Source organism: Formica exsecta, unplaced genomic scaffold, assembly GCF_003651465.1.
Source record: "Formica exsecta isolate Colony F162 unplaced genomic scaffold, ASM365146v1 scaffold500, whole genome shotgun sequence".
NCBI classification, from domain to species: domain Eukaryota; kingdom Metazoa; phylum Arthropoda; class Insecta; order Hymenoptera; family Formicidae; genus Formica; species Formica exsecta.
The window spans coordinates 457,044-476,857 of NW_021852243.1; the positions used below are offsets into that span (position 1 = coordinate 457,044).

Sequence of the window (19,814 nt, forward strand, 5' to 3'; positions counted from 1 at the left end):
CGAGCCTCCTTCTCGCGCGGTCTCTTCTTCCTCTTTTTTTATTCTCTTCTTCCGTTTTCTCCTCCGCTCTGCTCTACTCTCTCATACGACCTCGGTGACGAAAGGGCCTTGACAATAAAGTAATCATCCGTTGGAGCTCAAGGATTCCTCGCCTGCGCGAGGATATCATTTCGTCAAGTCGCCGCATCGGCAACATCGTGATATTAAGAAGATATTAGCGGAAGAATGCGTCGTCAACTTTCGCTCGTCCTCGGGATCGTTCTACTGGGCTGTCTTCAAGGTCGGTATCAGTTTTGAGGATGTATCGATAGTGCCGCACGATCGAGATCACGAGTTCGAAATGTCGTGGAACGCGCTGAATGCACACACGTGTTAATCTAAGTGTACGCTCTTCGCTTACTTAGGGTTAAAGAAGTAGCAAAAATGGAACAATTGTAACGAGTCAATTTTAAAGGAAATTCAAATCAATTATTCTGCTCTATTATATGTTCATTTAAATATATGATATTTTCATCGCATTAGTCAATTAGTAAGAGGATAGAAGCGCATATTCATTTAATTTCTTTATAACGGTCGTCCCCTATTTTTTATTTATTTATTTTTTCTCGCAAAAACAGGAAGCTATTTGCACTGTCATTGCTTTTTATATTTGTTACCATGACAATTTGATATCCATTCGCTTCACGCATGGATAATTAAGAAATGAGCAAAACTACATTCGCAAGCAGAATCCATTCGTTATTCTATGAAAAACGAATGATCGAGAGTAAAATCCTCGTTAATGATCTACCACAAAACTTAAGCGATGGCTGCAACTTTAGAATCCATGGAGAACATTAAGATCGATAAGGAAGTAGTTCAAACACTAAAATATTTAAATCGCAAAGATATACCACACTATTTTCGAGATTGAGGAGGTCACGCGAAAGTTCTTCTCCTTAGCTTTATAATTTAACTGTAATTTATTTATAAGATTATAAATTGCAGTCGTAAAAAAGAAGAGAAGTAACACGGGTATATCAGTCGTGAAAGGAGAAAGCAATATTAACACTTGAAACTCTGAGATTTCTAAGCACATTCAACATAAATCATAGGAACATCTAAATAGCTTTTGAACTTGTCGAGACGTATCTATAATTATTTAAAATTAAAATGTAAAATTTATTTGTTTATATAATTTATGCTAACTTATTAATACATAATTGAATCAGTAAGAATTTTCTATACAATAAACATTATTTTTCCAAGATTAAAAATGCATAGCTTTAACCAAATTTTATTATAGAAATTATCAATAAAATCAAGCATTAATAAAGGAAGAAAATAATAATGATACTTCCAAAAGAGCGCCCGAAAATAGGACATATTTAATCAAAGACTATAGAAGCGCTTAAACTATTTATTTATAATCGAGAATGTGTCGAGGTGTGAAATTCATCTCCCATTTACGTAGTCTGACACACGGAAGTTACGGTCCATGAGTATGGCTGTGATTAAGGAACCGTTCTCTTCCTCGAGGGTCGAGGAGCAACAAGTAAATGAGAGCGATGAGGTTCACCGAAATTCGTACACAGTACAAATTTATACGCAACGCACACACGTGTATCGACCTGTATGCACCTTCCCCCTTCGCTCGCGGCGAAGGGCGCCGGTATAGAGGGGCACCCATTGAACCCGCCGCAGGGAGCCCCGGCATCCTCAGTTAAATGCGTGACGCTCTTTCAGGGAGGAAAAAAGGGGGCGGGGGACGAGTGCGGAGAGAAGTTTTTCGTTTTAATCTCTCGCACGCTCGCATCCTCGTGCACAAGTCGACTCACAGAGCCGATCTTGTTCCTCTTACTCTTGACTCCTCTCGATTTATTATATGGCTCTTTTGCTCAGTGATTCAGTGGCGTATCGCGTCGATGGTATACTTTTAAATTTTTATCCGTATATATCAATGATTAATTAAATATCGAACGAATTAGATAAATATAATCCATAATCAGAAAGAATCTTGTCTCGGTAGTGATTCGAAAATATGGCTTGTATAAAATACATTACAGTAACGATAAAAATTTAATTTAATCATATGTATATGTATATAACATGGAAAATATTTGATTAAATAATTATTTTTGCATAATATTTCTTTTATATGTATATAAAAAATATTACGCAGAAAATAATAATTATGTAATAAAACATTTTTCTAATCATAATCAACCGCTTTAGATATAATCCGGAGATTAATTTAATTCCGGAAGTATCCAACGGCTGCTGCATATGTACGATTGCTAAATGAGGTTTGTTTGCAACCGTAAAAGATAAACCAACTCTCCGAGGCTTCTCCATCTTATTTTTTTTTCTCCGGCGTTATCTCTGAAGGAATGCACACGCGCAGCGCAACCGGGAAATACGTGACGGGTCTCTTATGGTCTCGCGGTTTAAGTTCCGGAGTTGCGATGGTTACGCTACTGCGAGAACGCGGAGCCCTATAGGTCGGCATCGGGTGTTCGACCGGGTACATATAACGCGTAAAACGACGGGGCTGACATGTCTAATTAAGTATGCTAATCGTCGGTTAAAACTCGTTGCTCGTTGCTCGTACGAATGAGTCTGGAAATCCACGGAACGCGCGCGAAAGAAAACGTGAGTGAGAAAACGTGGGAATAACGAGTAATCCTGTCGGGGCCCTTAACGACAGCAACACTCTCACCTCTCGGTCGTAACCGACTTCCGATCCGCGATCTCTAATAAATAATGGCACTTGCTATGCGTCGCGGACATCGACGAGTCCGCAAGTATCTTCGTCCTGCGACGATAACTAGCTTCGCCATCGAGCGGAGCCGTGCGATTCTACCTGATTAACTCTAATCCTTGGCAATTCATATCGCGATTAAATAATCCGGAACGATCGGCTTACAAATCGCGCGATTAAATATGAACGTTACGTCGATCTTAATCGCTGCTAAATATTTTAATTCGAGACTCACTAAAACGTTTACGAAGCAAAACAAATCGTACATGCTTTATGTTAGAAAATTATTGCGATACTAATCTTTCCACGCGCGAAAATTACCAAGAAACTTTCAATCTATATCTTACAATGATTATGATAAAGTATAAATGTCATTGGCCGAATTTCATACGTCAGACAAGATTATCCCTTCATTAGGTAACAATTTGCGATAAATATATAGCTGTCATCATTGAGATTACGAATAACTGTTATTTCTCATATTCTGTCAGATTATGAGATAGTATTGTCCGCGACTCGTACAGACTTCGATCCGTAAGCGAGTTTTAAGATCAACGACAACGAAACTATACATGACCCGTAATAACGCGCGGTACATCGTGAGCAAATTATGACGATCATCGACGAAGTCATTGCGACCAACATATTTTTATTGCAATCGCCATTCTACCGTTTTATATCCCAATTAACAATATACTCTGGATTTTACTAAGCCTTTAATAGTTAATAATTTACAAGCGACGTAATCAGTGTCGGGCGTTATACGACGCGTTTCGTCTTTTCTACACGATCCAGCGTCATGAAACGGGATTGTTTTTTCCTAATCGCGCTTCGTCGCGTCGCTTAATTCTCGCTTCACGATGCGAGTTTCATTAAGCCATCAGTAACGATAAATCACGCGTGCGCGTGTTCATGCTCGGACGAAACGACGACACGGAGACGCACGACACGGATGAAGCTGGATTTATAGGCCCTCGAGTTAAAAGAGAAAGTTAAAAGGGAGAGAAGGGAGAAAGGGCTCGTCAAGCTTTGTCGCGAACCGTGGGATTTTTACTACCTATATACTTTTGCAGAGAAATTCTCAGGATAAAAAGCAACTATCGAGGTTGACCCTCTTTGAATACTCGACACGTTTCCATCACAAACAATTCCTAGCAATGTGTGTGTTCGATTCTTTCAACCCTCTCTCGACTAATGATTCTTTCTACATACATATGCAAAATCTTATTAAAGGATACAATTGTAATTTGTGCAATTGTGTTTTATTTTTAGTTGGATATCTTCAGGATTGCATTCTTGCGCGGAGCGCGTCAGAATGACTCGGCATTTATTCCTTAATTCTCTCAATTTTTTCTCAATTATTCGCATAAACGCGCGCCCATTTCTTTCAGAGAAGGTCTGATGGGATTTTAATTCTTCAATAAGAGCAGTTCCCTTGTTCTTTGATCGTTTGTCGGTGCAATTTGTAGCAAGGCACAAGAGAAATGAGTGAGAGAGGAAAAAGGGAGGGAAGGGAGAGACGTTGCATGCATACAGGCCCACACACCTTGAAAATTGCAAACTATTTTCATCGTTCCGAGTCGCCCATTGTCTTAGTGTGAGAATCGTCTTTTTTAATTTCCATTATAAATCGATTCAATTTCAAAGAAGCGATTAATTGCATTCCAATCAATCTTACATATAATGTAATATAAGATAATAAATTAAAAAATAATGAACACATTATCAATATCAGCAAATACTATGAGGTTAATTGATTTAAATCATGTGGATCATTAAATTATACGAAACGCTTAAGAGATTCATTCTTCGTATTGATTGTCATTTGAGTGTCTGAGATATCGCTGCATGCTTTAATGAAAAATGATCTTCTAAAATCATTTCGGTTCATTGACTCTTCAATATAGATATCTAAGTTCTCGTGGCCTTGTTCCGATTATTCTCATTACGAGTTAAGCAATTCAATTACGTTTGTGAGGTAAGCATGTTTGTATAATAATGTAAAAAATTTATGTGTAATGATCTTCTAATTTGTTTGGCGTAAAGAAACACGATACAATAATATTTCCATAATATATTAATAATCCTTTTAAGAAGAAACGCGTGAGCATAATTGATGATCAGATGACCGATCACTATTTTACATTATATTTAAAACGCATTATATTATGATATATATTGTGCATATATATATATATATAATATTGCATAATATTATCTAATTTAAAATTTGTATTTAGAAAATTCGCGAAAAAAATAAATTTTGATATATTCAAATACATATAATTTTCTTTCTTAGTCAAGAATATCTCAATTCAAGCAATATAATGACTTATTCATGAAAGAAGATAATTTTAGCAGCGAAGATGCATACCTCTACTTAAACGCAGCATTTTATAGACGGGCAAGTCCACGAATCGCATGACATCAAGGTAACAAGATGATTGTATGCGTGGCATCTTCGCGTTCTGCACGAGAGATGTGAGCCGTGACGGCTTCAAGAGACCCGATAATGAGATCGTTATACGTTATGCTCAGGTGCCTCGATAATTACGAATGATCACGATCGTACGGAAAACCGGAGATTGGGAACGCGAGGGTCCCGTAAATCGCTAATTGCCTGTATCAATAATCGAAGCAATCTATTTCCATGCTACTAACAATAAGTGAAAGCGTTGAAATTTTTATTGACGCAAGCGACTTGCTATTGTTACTCAATATTAAAAGGATATTCGATACCGTATAGTAGCGATCAGTTTCTCACGATCAGTTATTTCCAACGTATAAGGCGTTGATTATAAATTCATTTGACATAATTTTATCGACGTTAAAAACGAGAACGAGGAAAAGTGATATCTCGTTCGTATACTTGTCGTATATCCGTCGGCTGTTTCATATTCATGCATTCAAAATGATCCGTTAAATGATTTGCGATAGCGCAGTTCTCAAAGTGATTGAAGATCTGGTTAATCGTCGAATAAATCAATATAATTGGTATCAGTAAGGTCGACGACATATACTTAACGCTCAGTCCCGAGCAGTTAGTCGCCTATAGTATTGAATGAATGGTTCGTTAGTGCCTCCTCTCTCTCTCTCTCTCTCGACAGCATGACGATATTAATGACAAATACAAATAAAATTCTTAGACCACCTTGTACTCGATGCTGCTAAACGCGATGGAGAAAATTTTTTTCGCTTAAATTTTTTCGAGCCACGGTAATGGATCTTCGTTGGTTTTAATAATAGAAGGACTACATGAGAGAGAAAGAGAGATTTACATTCGGTACCAAGGTACAGATAACTCGATTTGTATAAAAAGCCCATTTTACACTCTATAATTAGTGAAAAAATTTAAAATATAATTCTATTTATTATTTTATGTGCCACATATCCTAATGTAGTATATATGTGTGTATTTTATTGCTCCAAAATATTTTTCTGTATTATAATACATGTAAAATTATAAATAAAATTCTGTCCCAAGTTTTGTTAATTATAAATTATTAAAAGTGGGCTTATGTATATAGCTTGAAACGTTTGTATGTAATAGTGGTTTCGGCTCATTTTTTCACTTGAAAATGTTCAGAAATTATTTCTATAGTCTCGGAGCTTTAAAAATTGTATGAGATAAACAACGGATAGTTTGAATATAATTGTCTGTGAAAAGGCGTAATTTCTATAATTTCTGACATTCAGTAAATGTATATATACACGTGCTTTAAAGTTTGGGTAAGCTTGAGCGATACATGTCGCGCGTAATGGCTAAAAGTCGTAATTCAATGGCAGCAGTAAAAGTTGAGCGGACTGTCGAGATGAACGCCCGTAAAGATTCGTAAATGTATGTTATGCTAAGTGGTGAGGCGTTTACTTATATGCCATCCGAGTCGGGAGCACGCACTAGAGATGCTATCGAAACGGTTTGTCGTGTCGGCTTTATTTGCGCACGCGAAACGGCTCGTAGAAAATGTAAATTATTCATTAAACGGTGGATACACCGCAGTCACGTTTCTCGTTCATTGTCAATTTTTATTTTGTCCCGTATACGACTACTTTCCTACCAGAATATTCAATGATATAGGCTGTTTCGCGAAAATATGCACCGAGAACTTTATTGGGTTTCTGCAAATTTTATCTACAAATCTCTCTAATCACGTTAATAATTGCATTATCATTACTATCGATTAATTTATCGGCGGCAATTTAGGACGTGTTATTTTATAACGATTAATTAGAGATTTGATTCTTCGTTCAAAGATTATATTAACTCCGCTTGTAAATCATATCTGATCACGTAATTTCATTGACGATCTTCTTCATAGAGATGCGCAATCATTTTCTTCGGACAACAATGAATCTTTTCGTCGCGTTTAATAGGCCGTGTTGAACATTGTAACAGAAACTTTTTTGAAGGATTAATAATGTCAAGTCATTGTGTATATATATATATATACACCTTCTACGATTACTGACACAGATATCCCACTTTCAATTAAAAAATCATTACTCGAAATACTTAGCATTGTTACTTGTTTTCTCATGATACTGTTAGTGTGAAACATTCATAACAATCAACGTATTTGACAGTATAATGATAGAGATATATAGCTTAATAAAGTTGAAAAAAACTTGGTCCATACGAGAATATACGATACAAGAATTATTATGGTGGCATACTTAAGACATGAGTAGCGAATCGCACGTAAATAGTGCATTTTTTTAGAGAAGGAAACTCTCGTCTCGAACGTGAATCTAACATTATCGAAGTAATTGCAAATCAAAGGTGATCAAATTTGAGTTGTAAATACAAATATATCATGTTCAATGTGGTTTTTGTCTTATATATTTCATATTTCAAGATCAATCCCGCGTGTTTATGATAAATTGAATCGCCAGCGACTCTGCTAACAAATATTGCAGATGCACTCGAGGCTGACAATTAATCAAAGATACAAGAAAGAAATAGTTGGAAATAGCAAAGTAAAAAACAGAATTCGTATATCGTTTCCAATAGATTTATCGATTGTTATTTCTCAGAAAATTTTTCTGCTCGTAAGAACGAAAAATAAATGTCGCTCACATATTAATTGATTCGGTTATTCGAATAGCTACTATTAATCGAGTGATTGATACTTTGTTTTTATTGAAATGCGACGGTATCTGACTTTCCAATACGATTATATTTTATTTGACGAACGTATAGAATTAAAAAACCTATTACATCTGTTTCATCTCTTAATTAATCTTAACTCGCGCATCAGGTCGTTAACTTGCAATCGACATATGGTCATTAAGCATCAAACCAGACAACAAACCAGACGATTGGCTGTTTCGGTCATCTCAGACGGGTCTTTCGACACCGTTATTATGGTCATCCATCGTCGATGCTTGGCTTACTTTGCTGACCCGGAGACCCAGTGAATGTGTTCTGTGAATGTCAAACAAGTATATCGTTCGCACGAAAAACACGCGCGATCTACATGCGGCATCGATTTCGAGATACGGTTAATATTCAATCTTCGAACATTATTGCACGACGAATATCGTAATAACAAGTGTACTTTAGGCGGGCAGTAATTTTGCACTTTATCTCGTACATATTTATTTGCGTGCAATGGAATCGTAAATAGGACGATAGATTGTAACCGATTAGCTCGCAGGATATAAAATAAAGTTTTAATGCGATCTTTGGATGTAATTACTGTGTTAATAAACTGCCATGGCGTGTTATTTAGATAGCTATTCATTTTTGCGTTTATATACCGTGTGCGAATATATAAACTCCAATCTATCATTAAGGTTGATGTAATTAATTTAATTATCGAAAAAGGCACATTGTATTCTTAATCGTTATATTATTATATTATTAATAAAAGGATAATAATTTATTTGTGCTTATAAAACTTTCATTAATTTTTTACATCTGTTATGCGTGTCACACAAATAATATTTTTAACTTTTCCACGAAATTAACGTAATTATACATGCCAAAAGTGGTCGAAGAAAGGAAGAAACCGCGCATTTTTACGCGTATAGAAGATTATAGGGACCTATATTCATACGGGAAGAAATACTAACTAAAACGTTATTTAAATGGTAATAACGTGCGTATGTTTATTTTTTATGATTGATTTTTTTTTACTTCGAACGAGACATGCAAAGTGCTGGAGCTATAAAATCGTCGATCGTTAAGTTACTTGTTAGCCAGATCTTATTCTACGTACATTTCATTCGGCATTACACGAGAAAATTTATGTTAACTTGAGACACCTGCATTTTTAACATATACGTGTGTTGCCCGTATGAAGAAATAGTAGTTTAAGCGCAATATTCAAAATATATACGAGATCGCAATAACTTTTGCATAAGAGCTTCCATACCGGAATATTTGCATCTTTCTCGCTTGCAAATGCATGTATATTTGCCTTGATGGATCAAAAGGATTCTAGCACTCAGCAACAGTATTACGTTAGTGAATTATTTCATCTAATAGTATTCAGGTATATATTTTTGCGTTTTCTTCTCCCACGAATATCGTTACGCCATCGTTCCAAATACCTTATGCATCACGGGATAGCATTCGCCGCATGCAATTCAAATCGCAGCAATTTAAAATAACCCCGCGCATAATTTACACTTTAAAGTCGTTTACATAGGATTCGTGCTCCAGATTTCCGAGCATAGATCGTCACGAGAGGCTTGCTTTCGGTCCTTTGATACCTCATTCGTGACGAGTTGCGTGCCAAAGAGATTTTAATAACAATATATAAACCAAACTACATTGCTACGGATACTCGGTGCCTGGGGGCCGAAACTTTTAACGATGACCAGCAACAGTTTTAAAACATTATAGCGCAAGGATTTACGTATATATATATATATATATATAAGCCGAGATTTATATATTCCTCCCGGCATTATATCTCGAGATTGCTTGTTAGAAATGCAGAAGCGACAGGCTGCTCGAGAAATCGTACGGATGGGAAAGCTGACGGGAAGATTCTTAGGAAGAGAAACGAATGATTAATCATGGACCTTGCGTAATAACCCATTAGAGATTCTCGGTAGTTTGCGCGAACGACCGCGAGATAGTTTCCTCGGGCTAATAAAGCCGGCACAATCCTTCTCCTACAGTCGGAAGACGATGGAAACTCTGACCTAGACTTTAAGTAGGTATGGAGGTAAGGTCGAGGTCACTTTCGTACTCTCCTGTTGATGAGGCCACAAAAGCTATCGCGATTAGATCCATCTCCGTCAAATCAAATCGGCAAAAAGCTTTCACTCGAGTCACATCGATGACCGCGTCATTAAGGTAGTCGACGACAAAATGACTTAAACGACTTAACGATTAGAAAAAAAAAAACAAAAAAAAAACGACCGCGCCTCTATTCGAACACGTTTCTCTTTTCGAGACTGCTTGAGATCGAAATTGATAAAGCCGTTAAGGAACCCTGAAAGGCGATCGCGTATATAAAATAAAATTATCAATGACTTTCGCTTCGTTTCCATCTACGATGTAAATGTGTCGTTTTAAATGATCGAAGATCGCTGTCTCAAGTCACGTGAACGTACGTACAAGAGGTTACAGTTTAGATACGTTTTCTGCGGCAAAACAGTTATTAAACTAAACGACGACGTTCTATCTTTTCGCAGCAATTAATATCTCTACTAATTAGTCACCGAGACCATCATCGTGAATCTTGCTGATGACCTGAGTATAGAAGCGATTTAATATTTACATAGTCATCAGGGAGATTTCGTCTATTTAACAGTTATTTATAATGCTTTATCGTGGAATTGGGAAGGATGACTAATGATGTGTGATCTTGCAAAAATTGTATATATCTCATTAAAAACTTGCTCGCGAGAAATAATATTAAATAGATAAAATAGCAGAGAAGTGATATATATTATCCTTAATTAATAATTATCATCAAGTTTATAGATTATCTTTAATGATACATAATACAATTCGCGGAAATAATTTATCATTTATTATAATGTTTCTCGGAGAATTAAATGCCGTTACGGCAGAAAATGAGCAGGAACAGAAAGCCGCTACAATATTATATCATTATACTCTGTTATTGCTGTCTATTATTAGCGATCACCGACAGAAACTACGCGCACGGTATCAAACATGCAAATTAGTTACGGTCGACAAAAAATGGGCAAAGTTCAACAGTAGGCAGATTTTGCTCCATCGCAATAAACAATAATCAGGCTTCTTTCTGGATATTTTCCGTTAAATATATTTCCTTGTACGACTCCAATTATTTAATACACTTTAATTTATTACATGATTTCTTTAAATATACATGCAACACGTCAATATTTGCAAATTACGCAGAATCGTGTCCTTCTCATTGGTGTTCAATACGAGTTAGCTCTATAACTTTCAAAGAGAAAATTTAGCTTTAAGCAGAAACATTGATGAATTCCAGCGGAGATCTCACGGTACGAATGTGTTTTACGTCAGAGCAACAAGCAATAACTTTGATGCTTCGTCTATCTCTCCGAAAATTTATGACGTAATATATATTTCTTTGTGAACGCGAAGCTACGCATGCGAGAGACGAGAGTAAAATACGTGACGTGAAACTAGTAGCGGTAATAAAATAATCTATGTACTGTTCGGACGATCGATCCGAATTCTAAGAAATAATAAATAAATTGAATTCGAAAACCGGATTTTAATCGAAATTAAAATTGATTCATAAGAGTTGCCATTTCATAATTTGATATTAAATTTGTCTTTTAATTCATAATTTATAATTAGTCTGCGCGATTAAAAATACACGCATGCACAAGCATTACTGAAATTTATCTTACTACTCGCAAATGCAATAACCAGCTCCGATGCAATTTCGTCGTCCATAAGTCTCGACAGTAAAACGGACAGGAAGGGATTACATCTCTTTCGTTGCTGCATGACTCACAATCAGTGATGCGTCTTTATCCGTAGTTATAATGCACCTATCGCATTAGCGTAAAGCATATCCGAGATTCTTAAATATTATCATAAACAATTACAATATTATAATACAATCTTGGAAATTTCGCGATATTTGGTTAAGGAAATGAAAAAAATTGCGATATGAAACTTATAATTTAAATAAATTCTCTTGACGAGAATAAATTAATTTAGCGGCAGATTTAGTTTCATCCAAACATTTCTGCACGGAAAAAAATGCTGTTGCTAATGTATCAGATAGTTGTTTTAATAATTCAGATATTTGGTCCAATAAAAATATCATTGAATGAACTATGTATATTTATTGGCAGCCCGTGACGTAGATTTTAATTGAAGCAACAGCATTTTTTTCCCGTGTGTATAGTAGTATTGGTGTAAAAGCATTCCACTTCGTCTTCCCCTTCTCTTTTCATTCATTTAGATTCATTTAGATTCCTACGATTCGGTCAGAATTGTGATCTCTCATTAAGAATTCGTAGCGAAAGATCGAAGGAATCCGTCAGACAGTTTATCGAAATACACCTTTGCGCAATAACATTTTCCACACAGCTATCGTCATTGTACTCTCGTTATTAAAATTCGTTCGAAGGAATGTCGGGGAGCCAATGTGTGTCATTTACTGAAATAAGAGTTCTTTCGACGAATAAATTCTTCCATACCGAAATGAAAATATAATTTATTTCGTGTTCGTAGATACGTATACATAAACGAAGAGATTGAGAATTCGCGATTTAACGTGCACTTTGTTGCCTCCGCCGTCGTGCCTATTCTTTTGCCGCTGTCATCCCAAACCGGTAAACTAATACGCGTTGAATACTTCCGGAGTAACTCGAGATTACATTCTACGCGGCGTACGAGGCGCGAAAACTTCGCGGCCCTTCTTCCGCTCGTGTAACAGCGTGAGGTAAAATATACCTTCGTGCGAGATGACGATAAATTCTCAACCAACCGTACACCATTGGAGATATATATCGTTTCGTGTTAACCGCCCGAGGTTTTAATCCCTCTGGCGCCGATCAAAGTATACGAGAGATGAGTGGATTCACAAATGCGTTATCAGAGCTCGCGCGATTGGATTATGAAAACCAAGATTTCTCATACATCTATCATTTACGGCGCAATTTTTACACGTAAAAATTCGCATTATTTTCTAAATATAAACGTAACTTTCGTCGAATTTTGCTGACAAGTGCGATTCGACAATAAGCGATAATTCAGATATTTGGTCCAATAAAAATATCATTGAATGAACTATATATGTCTGTGGCAGGCCGTGACGTCGACGTTTAATTGAAGCAACAGCATTTTTTTCCCGTGTGTATAGTAGTATTGGTGTAAAAGCATTCCACTTCGTCTTCCCCTTCTCTTTTCATTCATTTAGATTCATTTAGATTCCTACGATTCGGTCAGAATTGTGATCTCTCATTAAGAATTCGTAGCGAAAGATCGAAGGAATCCGTCAGACAGTTTATCGAAATACACCTTTGCGCAATAACATTTTCCACACAGCTATCGTCATTGTACTCTCGTTATTAAAATTCGTTCGAAGGAATGTCGGGGAGCCAATGTGTGTCATTTACTGAAATAAGAGTTCTTTCGACGAATAAATTCTTCCATACCGAAATGAAAATATAATTTATTTCGTGTTCGTAGATACGTATACATAAACGAAGAGATTGAGAATTCGCGATTTAACGTGCACTTTGTTGCCTCCGCCGTCGTGCCTATTCTTTTGCCGCTGTCATCCCAAACCGGTAAACTAATACGCGTTGAATACTTCCGGAGTAACTCGAGATTACATTCTACGCGGCGTACGAGGCGCGAAAACTTCGCGGCCCTTCTTCCGCTCGTGTAACAGCGTGAGGTAAAATATACCTTCGTGCGAGATGACGATAAATTCTCAACCAACCGTACACCATTGGAGATATATATCGTTTCGTGTTAACCGCCCGAGGTTTTAATCCCTCTGGCGCCGATCAAAGTATACGAGAGATGAGTGGATTCACAAATGCGTTATCAGAGCTCGCGCGATTGGATTATGAAAACCAAGATTTCTCATACATCTATCATTTACGGCGCAATTTTTACACGTAAAAATTCGCATTATTTTCTAAATATAAACGTAACTTTCGTCGAATTTTGCTGACAAGTGCGATTCGACAATAAGCGATTTACTTTCCGCAGGAAAACACGCGAATAAAAATGCGTCCCATTTGCATTTCGTGTTAAAAGCAGCAATAAAATAAGCGCGCGCAGCGTCATTATCTTGCAAATATCCAGAATTAATCACATTGTGGTATTATAATTCTACCGACAAACCAGCGCGGTGAACAATAAGCTGGAAACTGTCACGCAGTGTCACACGTTCATAGAAAGTAGAACTCTATGGAAATGCTAATGTACTGAAATTCAACTGCGCTGAAACGGATTATCTCCAGCTACAATCTCTTATCTCTAATATAATCTCAACATTTTAATATTTCTGCCTGACAATATTAATATCCTACATTCCAAGATTCCTAGATATAAACAATTATGCAGTCGCAGCGCATAGAATAATTTAATTTCGCGATTTTTATCGCTGTAAATATTATATACTATTATTTTCACACGCGCGCGAGCTTTTTTATAAAAGCCAATTATACAAAAGAAACACTTTCCTTATATGCGAAGAATTATAAGAGAAATTAATCACGAAAAGGTTTTCGGACGACATAACGACTAGTACGACAGTGGAATACTTGATCATCGATTAAAATTATCGCTGTTATCGCGCATCCTGCTCAAGCCGGGTGACATAATCAGATGCCGCAAGTTGCCGTGTAACGACACAACGCACGTCCATTGCGTTCCGCGCGGTGGGCGGTCGCGTGCGTAAAAAGGTGCGAATGTGCGTGCCGCAATTTTCCTCACCGATGAGAAAAAGGTGGCTGGTTACGGACAGAGAGAAGGAAGTAGCGCGACGCATCTCGTCGTCGTTGTAGCGACCGGTCGAAGGTTTCTCCGATCTAACGGGTTGGAATCGCTCGGACACATACACGCGCGCACATGTAGATGTAGACACGTGTTGAAAAAGATCGCTCCGAGGAGGCAGTTTTTTCGCCCCAGTACTCCACTTACGACTCCGACCGCTTAAATCAAGACTTGATCGTCGTGCGCCGATATATGTGCACGACGGCACACATATCGGCGCCGCTTCTTGTGCTCGACGATCTTTACGTATATCTATCTCCATGTGCGTCCCTTGCGTACAGGGAGATCCGGGGTAAAAGCAAATGTAAGTGGGACGAGAGTGGCTCTCGAGAGGACGCGCGCCACGAAAGGGGGTCGCGCTCGGTTATCGCGGGCGTAATTAACGGCGGCCCTTGCTCTCGTTCGATCGTATTCATTACGCGAATGGCGTATTCATGGCCTCCGATTAACGGGCTTTTCGTTCTTACCGTCGAGTCGAAGTACGCGACACAGAGCTTGCTGCTATTTCTTTTCTTCAGTTTTTTGATAAGATAGCATCTATCTATTAGATAGATCTAATGTAGTTTTATAGCGAACGTAGAGTTTAGAGCTTTGCACGAATAAATGGCTTCTCTTTTCACCGTACGAATCGAGGAATCTGCTGTAAATAAATTACAACGGAGAGAGCGCAGTAAATTAGCATTCTCAAGTTCCTGTCAGGGGACCAAGCGGTAACGAATTCCACGCGATACTCTGACATCTGTTTCCCTGGAATTCAGGATCTCTTTGGACACTGGTCAGGTCGTTCTTGTTCGTCGTACGACGAGGCGTGAATATCAGATGTAACTGGCAAGGAAAATGCACATTTAACGTCAACGTCGTCCAATTTTATTTTAAACACGGAGATTATAATTAATGGGTTACGAAATTATTTATCATGATCATATTCGATCGTTACAATTTCTAATATACTAAACAGAGGAGTATTAGAAGCGACGCATAAATTCGCCGCATTAGCAGAATCTATTATGGCAAGATGAATATTGTATTGCGAATATCGGCGTAGATACGCGTATCGTATGTTCGATCGAAAGCAAATTAATATACGCGTAGGTTGTGAAACATATTTAACGTCTGCAAAATAGTTATCTATGCATCTTGTCCGAACAAAATCATTTTTCGATTAGCGTATGCAGATGATTCCCGTCAACGTGCGATTCAGACAAGTTAAGTTTAATCGTGTACGGCAATGAATAATTTTATTTCCACGCGAATGCCTTGCTGAAGGTTTATCTGTCGCGTCTCTTATTTCCTGCACGCGACGCCCTTTTTCATCGCATAGAAATAGAGAAAATATCGTCGCGACAGAGAGAGCGAGAAGGATAGATAGACAGATAGATAAATAGAGAAAGAGAGAAATACATGGATCGCGTAGGGCGCGCGTTCCTTTATCCTTGCACGCGAGTGTCCAGTCGGCCGTGTCCCGTGATTTAATTAGTTTTTTGTCATACTTTGAAATACGATAGTGGCTCGTATACAGTTATAACAGATCATGGCAAACCGGTACTGCCGCCGATTAATGTGTATTCGTGACCTCCCGTTTCTATCTCAAAATTCTATTGGTCGGAAAGCTGCGATATTCTTTTAACTCGTTTCAAATTGCATTGTCATTCTGTGATATAATCTATTAAAACTCACATCGTTGATTTAACGATTAATCTCATGACAATATCTAATTTATAAGTCCATAGTAATAAATGATAAAAAAAACAAAATTTTTTTCACTCTTTACACATTTCGAACATTTTTTGTGATCGTGATTACAAAAAATAAAATTTAATTTAATTTAAGTTTCTTTTAAATGCACCATATATATTGCGAAATAATAATTATATTGGCGCATAAATAGCCATATTTAAATTTATAAAATAAAAGTATTAGTTGGAGAAAAGAAATGGTTGAGAAATATCACGAGAATGATTCAGCCAATCGCGCAAGCAAAGATTCGATACCTCGCCGTATTGTACATGAATCAACATCGCTATCCTTATCGCAAATCGTAACACTCGGTGTATATTTCAAAGCCTCCGAGGAATCGATGCCTTTGATCTATCTCTGCTAAAAGCGATGCAGCTCTCGTCACATGCGGCCAAGTATCGATAAATCATTCGAGCGCTGCCGCATGCCATCGGCATTTCGAGCAATCTAGCTTTGAGACCTCCTTAAAGGCTGGTTTCTCTACGAATCGCGTGAGAGGGACAATACCGAGAGTTATGAGGAAGCTGAGAGATCGTTTCGCCGAGATACCGAAGAAATGCCGATGGTAAAAATCGGAGAGCTCGATCGCGCGAGCGAGCCGACAACGAAATGCGTTTTCATCGATCACCTTAAATTGCGGGACGTATACAAAATGGATCATCGCACAGGGAATATTTTCATCTCGATAAATTCAACCTCAAAAATAAATTTCTACATAAAAGAGTCAATACGTTAGCGTTATCCAACGAATCCCAAGAGCACGAGATTTATAACTCAAAATTATTTAAATTAAAAATGAAGATTTACACGTTTGTATACTTTATCGTTACACAAATACCGCGGCTGTTTTACTTTCGAGTCTCTCGATTTTGTTCGCAAAGTCCGGAGGTAACATAATTTCGTCGAAACATAATTACATCGTTACCCGTGCGAAGAGACGAGGTCGAGGTCTCGTTAATGCAACACACCGTACGGATGTGTTACGGGGCAATGCTATGAGGAAGACGAGATCGTTTCGCGGCGATAAAGAAACCAAGCAGCACCGGACCCGGTCGAGATGATTGGGTTCGACCCAATGTGTTTGCCGTGCGAGATCGCGAGCAGAGCGCAAACTTCCTGCGATTTTCACGCTATCGACTTTAAACGATTTACAGAACGTCCTCGCGCAGAACGGACGTTATCGAAGTGCGTTTCGAGGACGCGTAATTACGCCAAGACACAACCAACGATCGGTACCGGGATCGTAACCGGAAGTACGATGATGCGACTGCGACAATAAGTCGCATCTCCAGATCGATCGTGCAAACGTCGATATATCGGAGAGAGAGATGCAGGTGGTCTCATTACCGACAAAAGTTCCAATTAAGCGATGGATGAGAGTGCACGGATTTTTTAAGCAGAATTATATCCGAGAGAATTATAAGTTATAATAACCGAAAAGTAAGTCTGTAATTTTATATTTATCATAGACAGAATTTCATTAAAATGACTCTATGGTATTAAAAAAAAAAAAAAAAAATTATATATTATTTTTCAAGCACATCTACTTTCTACGGTCGACCTGCGGCGTTGATCCTTAAATTAACACTTTATATTTAGATGACGGATTTCTAACTTTACGTTATTTATGTGCAAGAACGTACTACGAAATTTCGTTAGTAAAATGTAAATTGGAACGGTATAAATGTCCGAGCATCAATATCGAGATTTATTTGTGTCACGGTTGCTTATATATTACGAGACTATATAATGTCTACATTAACGAGAAACTGCCGTTTGCACGCTTTTCGCGCGAATATTTATGTGCAACTGAATCCTCACACATTATCGTAACTGATATTATCGTAAACCGGTTAGTATAGCTTATAGCTGATATACTATCGTAAGTATCATCGAATCATCACACGATCGACTAAGATTGTTTTATCGTCGCGAGAGTCTGTATATAAAGTCGTAAGGAAACTGATATAGCAATTGATATATGATGCTGAAAAATCGCGTTTTATTTGTGTAAAATATTTGATTTCCTTTTTTTAAATATTAATAAAACAGATTGTTAAATTTTAAAATGATTAATGTAAAAAGCAGACATGGAAAATAATGGAAAAACAATAATTTCGTCGGATATATTCGCGCGCATTTCTCGCGCGAAAACGAAAGAGAAAACGCTCGGCGCGTTTTCTAGTTGATTTTGACGGATTTATGGGCGTTTTGTAGATACTGCAATTCGACATTCGAGAAACAACATCATCGATCAATGTAATAGCATGTGAAAAGCTCGTACGTATCAGCGTTTTGTATCGTATTCAACGACGATAGCGTCGAGCAATTGAATAATTTATACCAAGACTGTTTTACTCCCCGCGCATGTATAAAGTAACCGCAAAGGAGCGATCTATTGCACCGCAAGGAACTTTCTCGCATCGCGCAGTAACAGAGATTGCAAGCTGACGCGCCTCCCGAGTGGACAGCGCAACGTTAAGAATTACTTAACAAGATAGCATAGCGATAATTTCGACTGCGCGATGCGCGTTGCCGTCGTCGTCGGAAGGGAACGTTTAACCAAACGATTATCTTGTCACGTCGGTTGTTTAATAATCGTAAAGCCTCGACGACTCGATGCGGCGAGAGAAGAGAGTTGATTTCTCCAACCGACGGATTTAACTTCCTCTCGAAATGGCCTCGCCGAGTTTACCCTACGGGATAACGGTACGGACGCGGGACACGCCTGGTACCTTGTAAGAGAGTGCGTCTTTGAAAAAATGCTAAAATCTATTTAGCCGCGGCTGTTCGGTTTGCCGAGGGGCACAACAAGTGCTTCCTCTAATTTGTCACGCGTCTTAACGAGCATACGTTGCCGAGGGATTCTCGAGCGAGGAGAGAATCGTGAGAGAGGAAGCTAAACATACTACACATAACTCCGGCACGAGCCCGCGATTCACGCGCGAACGCTCTCACACTCGCACACGCGTATCGCGCCGCGGACGGGATTGTAAGCCGCGTAATATGCGCGATCGTTCCACTCATCAATTACCAGCAACCGGCGTGGTGGTTCGTCCAGGTTCGTCTCGTCGGGTTTCACTTCTATTTCTGGTTTTCGCGACGCGACCACCGAGGTTCATCCATCACGCGCGCGCGAGACAACCGATTTTCCACGATCCTGCGTTCCAAGTGAAAAGAGATTGACGGGAAAGACAAATAAATGATAAGGACAGAAGGAGGAGGGGGGAGAAAGTAATACCGCGTGTCGCTTAGTGAAATCGATCAAGAAATGTTTTTCGCGCTTCGGAATCCTGCTGCGTCTCGAGAGCCCCAACATCCGCCGTCGCCGTCCGCCTCTATCTATATCTTTTCGCTGGAAACGATCGGCGCGAAGAGAAAGAGAAACGAAGG

The 19,814-nt window shown here is 38.2% G+C and overlaps 2 protein-coding genes across 2 annotated transcripts in view; one reads left to right on the forward strand and one right to left on the reverse strand.

Moving 5' to 3' along the window:
- LOC115241615 (apoptosis-resistant E3 ubiquitin protein ligase 1) overlaps positions 1-19,814 on the reverse strand; it is a 65,016-nt gene that overhangs the window by 34,551 nt on the left and 10,651 nt on the right. The gene's annotated exons all lie outside the window — the stretch shown is intronic.
- Positions 7-19,814, forward strand: part of LOC115241619 (serine protease inhibitor dipetalogastin) — a 29,643-nt gene continuing 9,835 nt past the window's right edge. The window contains exon 1 of the mRNA XM_029817465.1: positions 7-280. Within this exon, the coding sequence (XP_029673325.1) occupies positions 226-280 (55 nt within the window). The 5' untranslated portion in view covers positions 7-225. The remainder of the gene's footprint in view (positions 281-19,814) is intronic.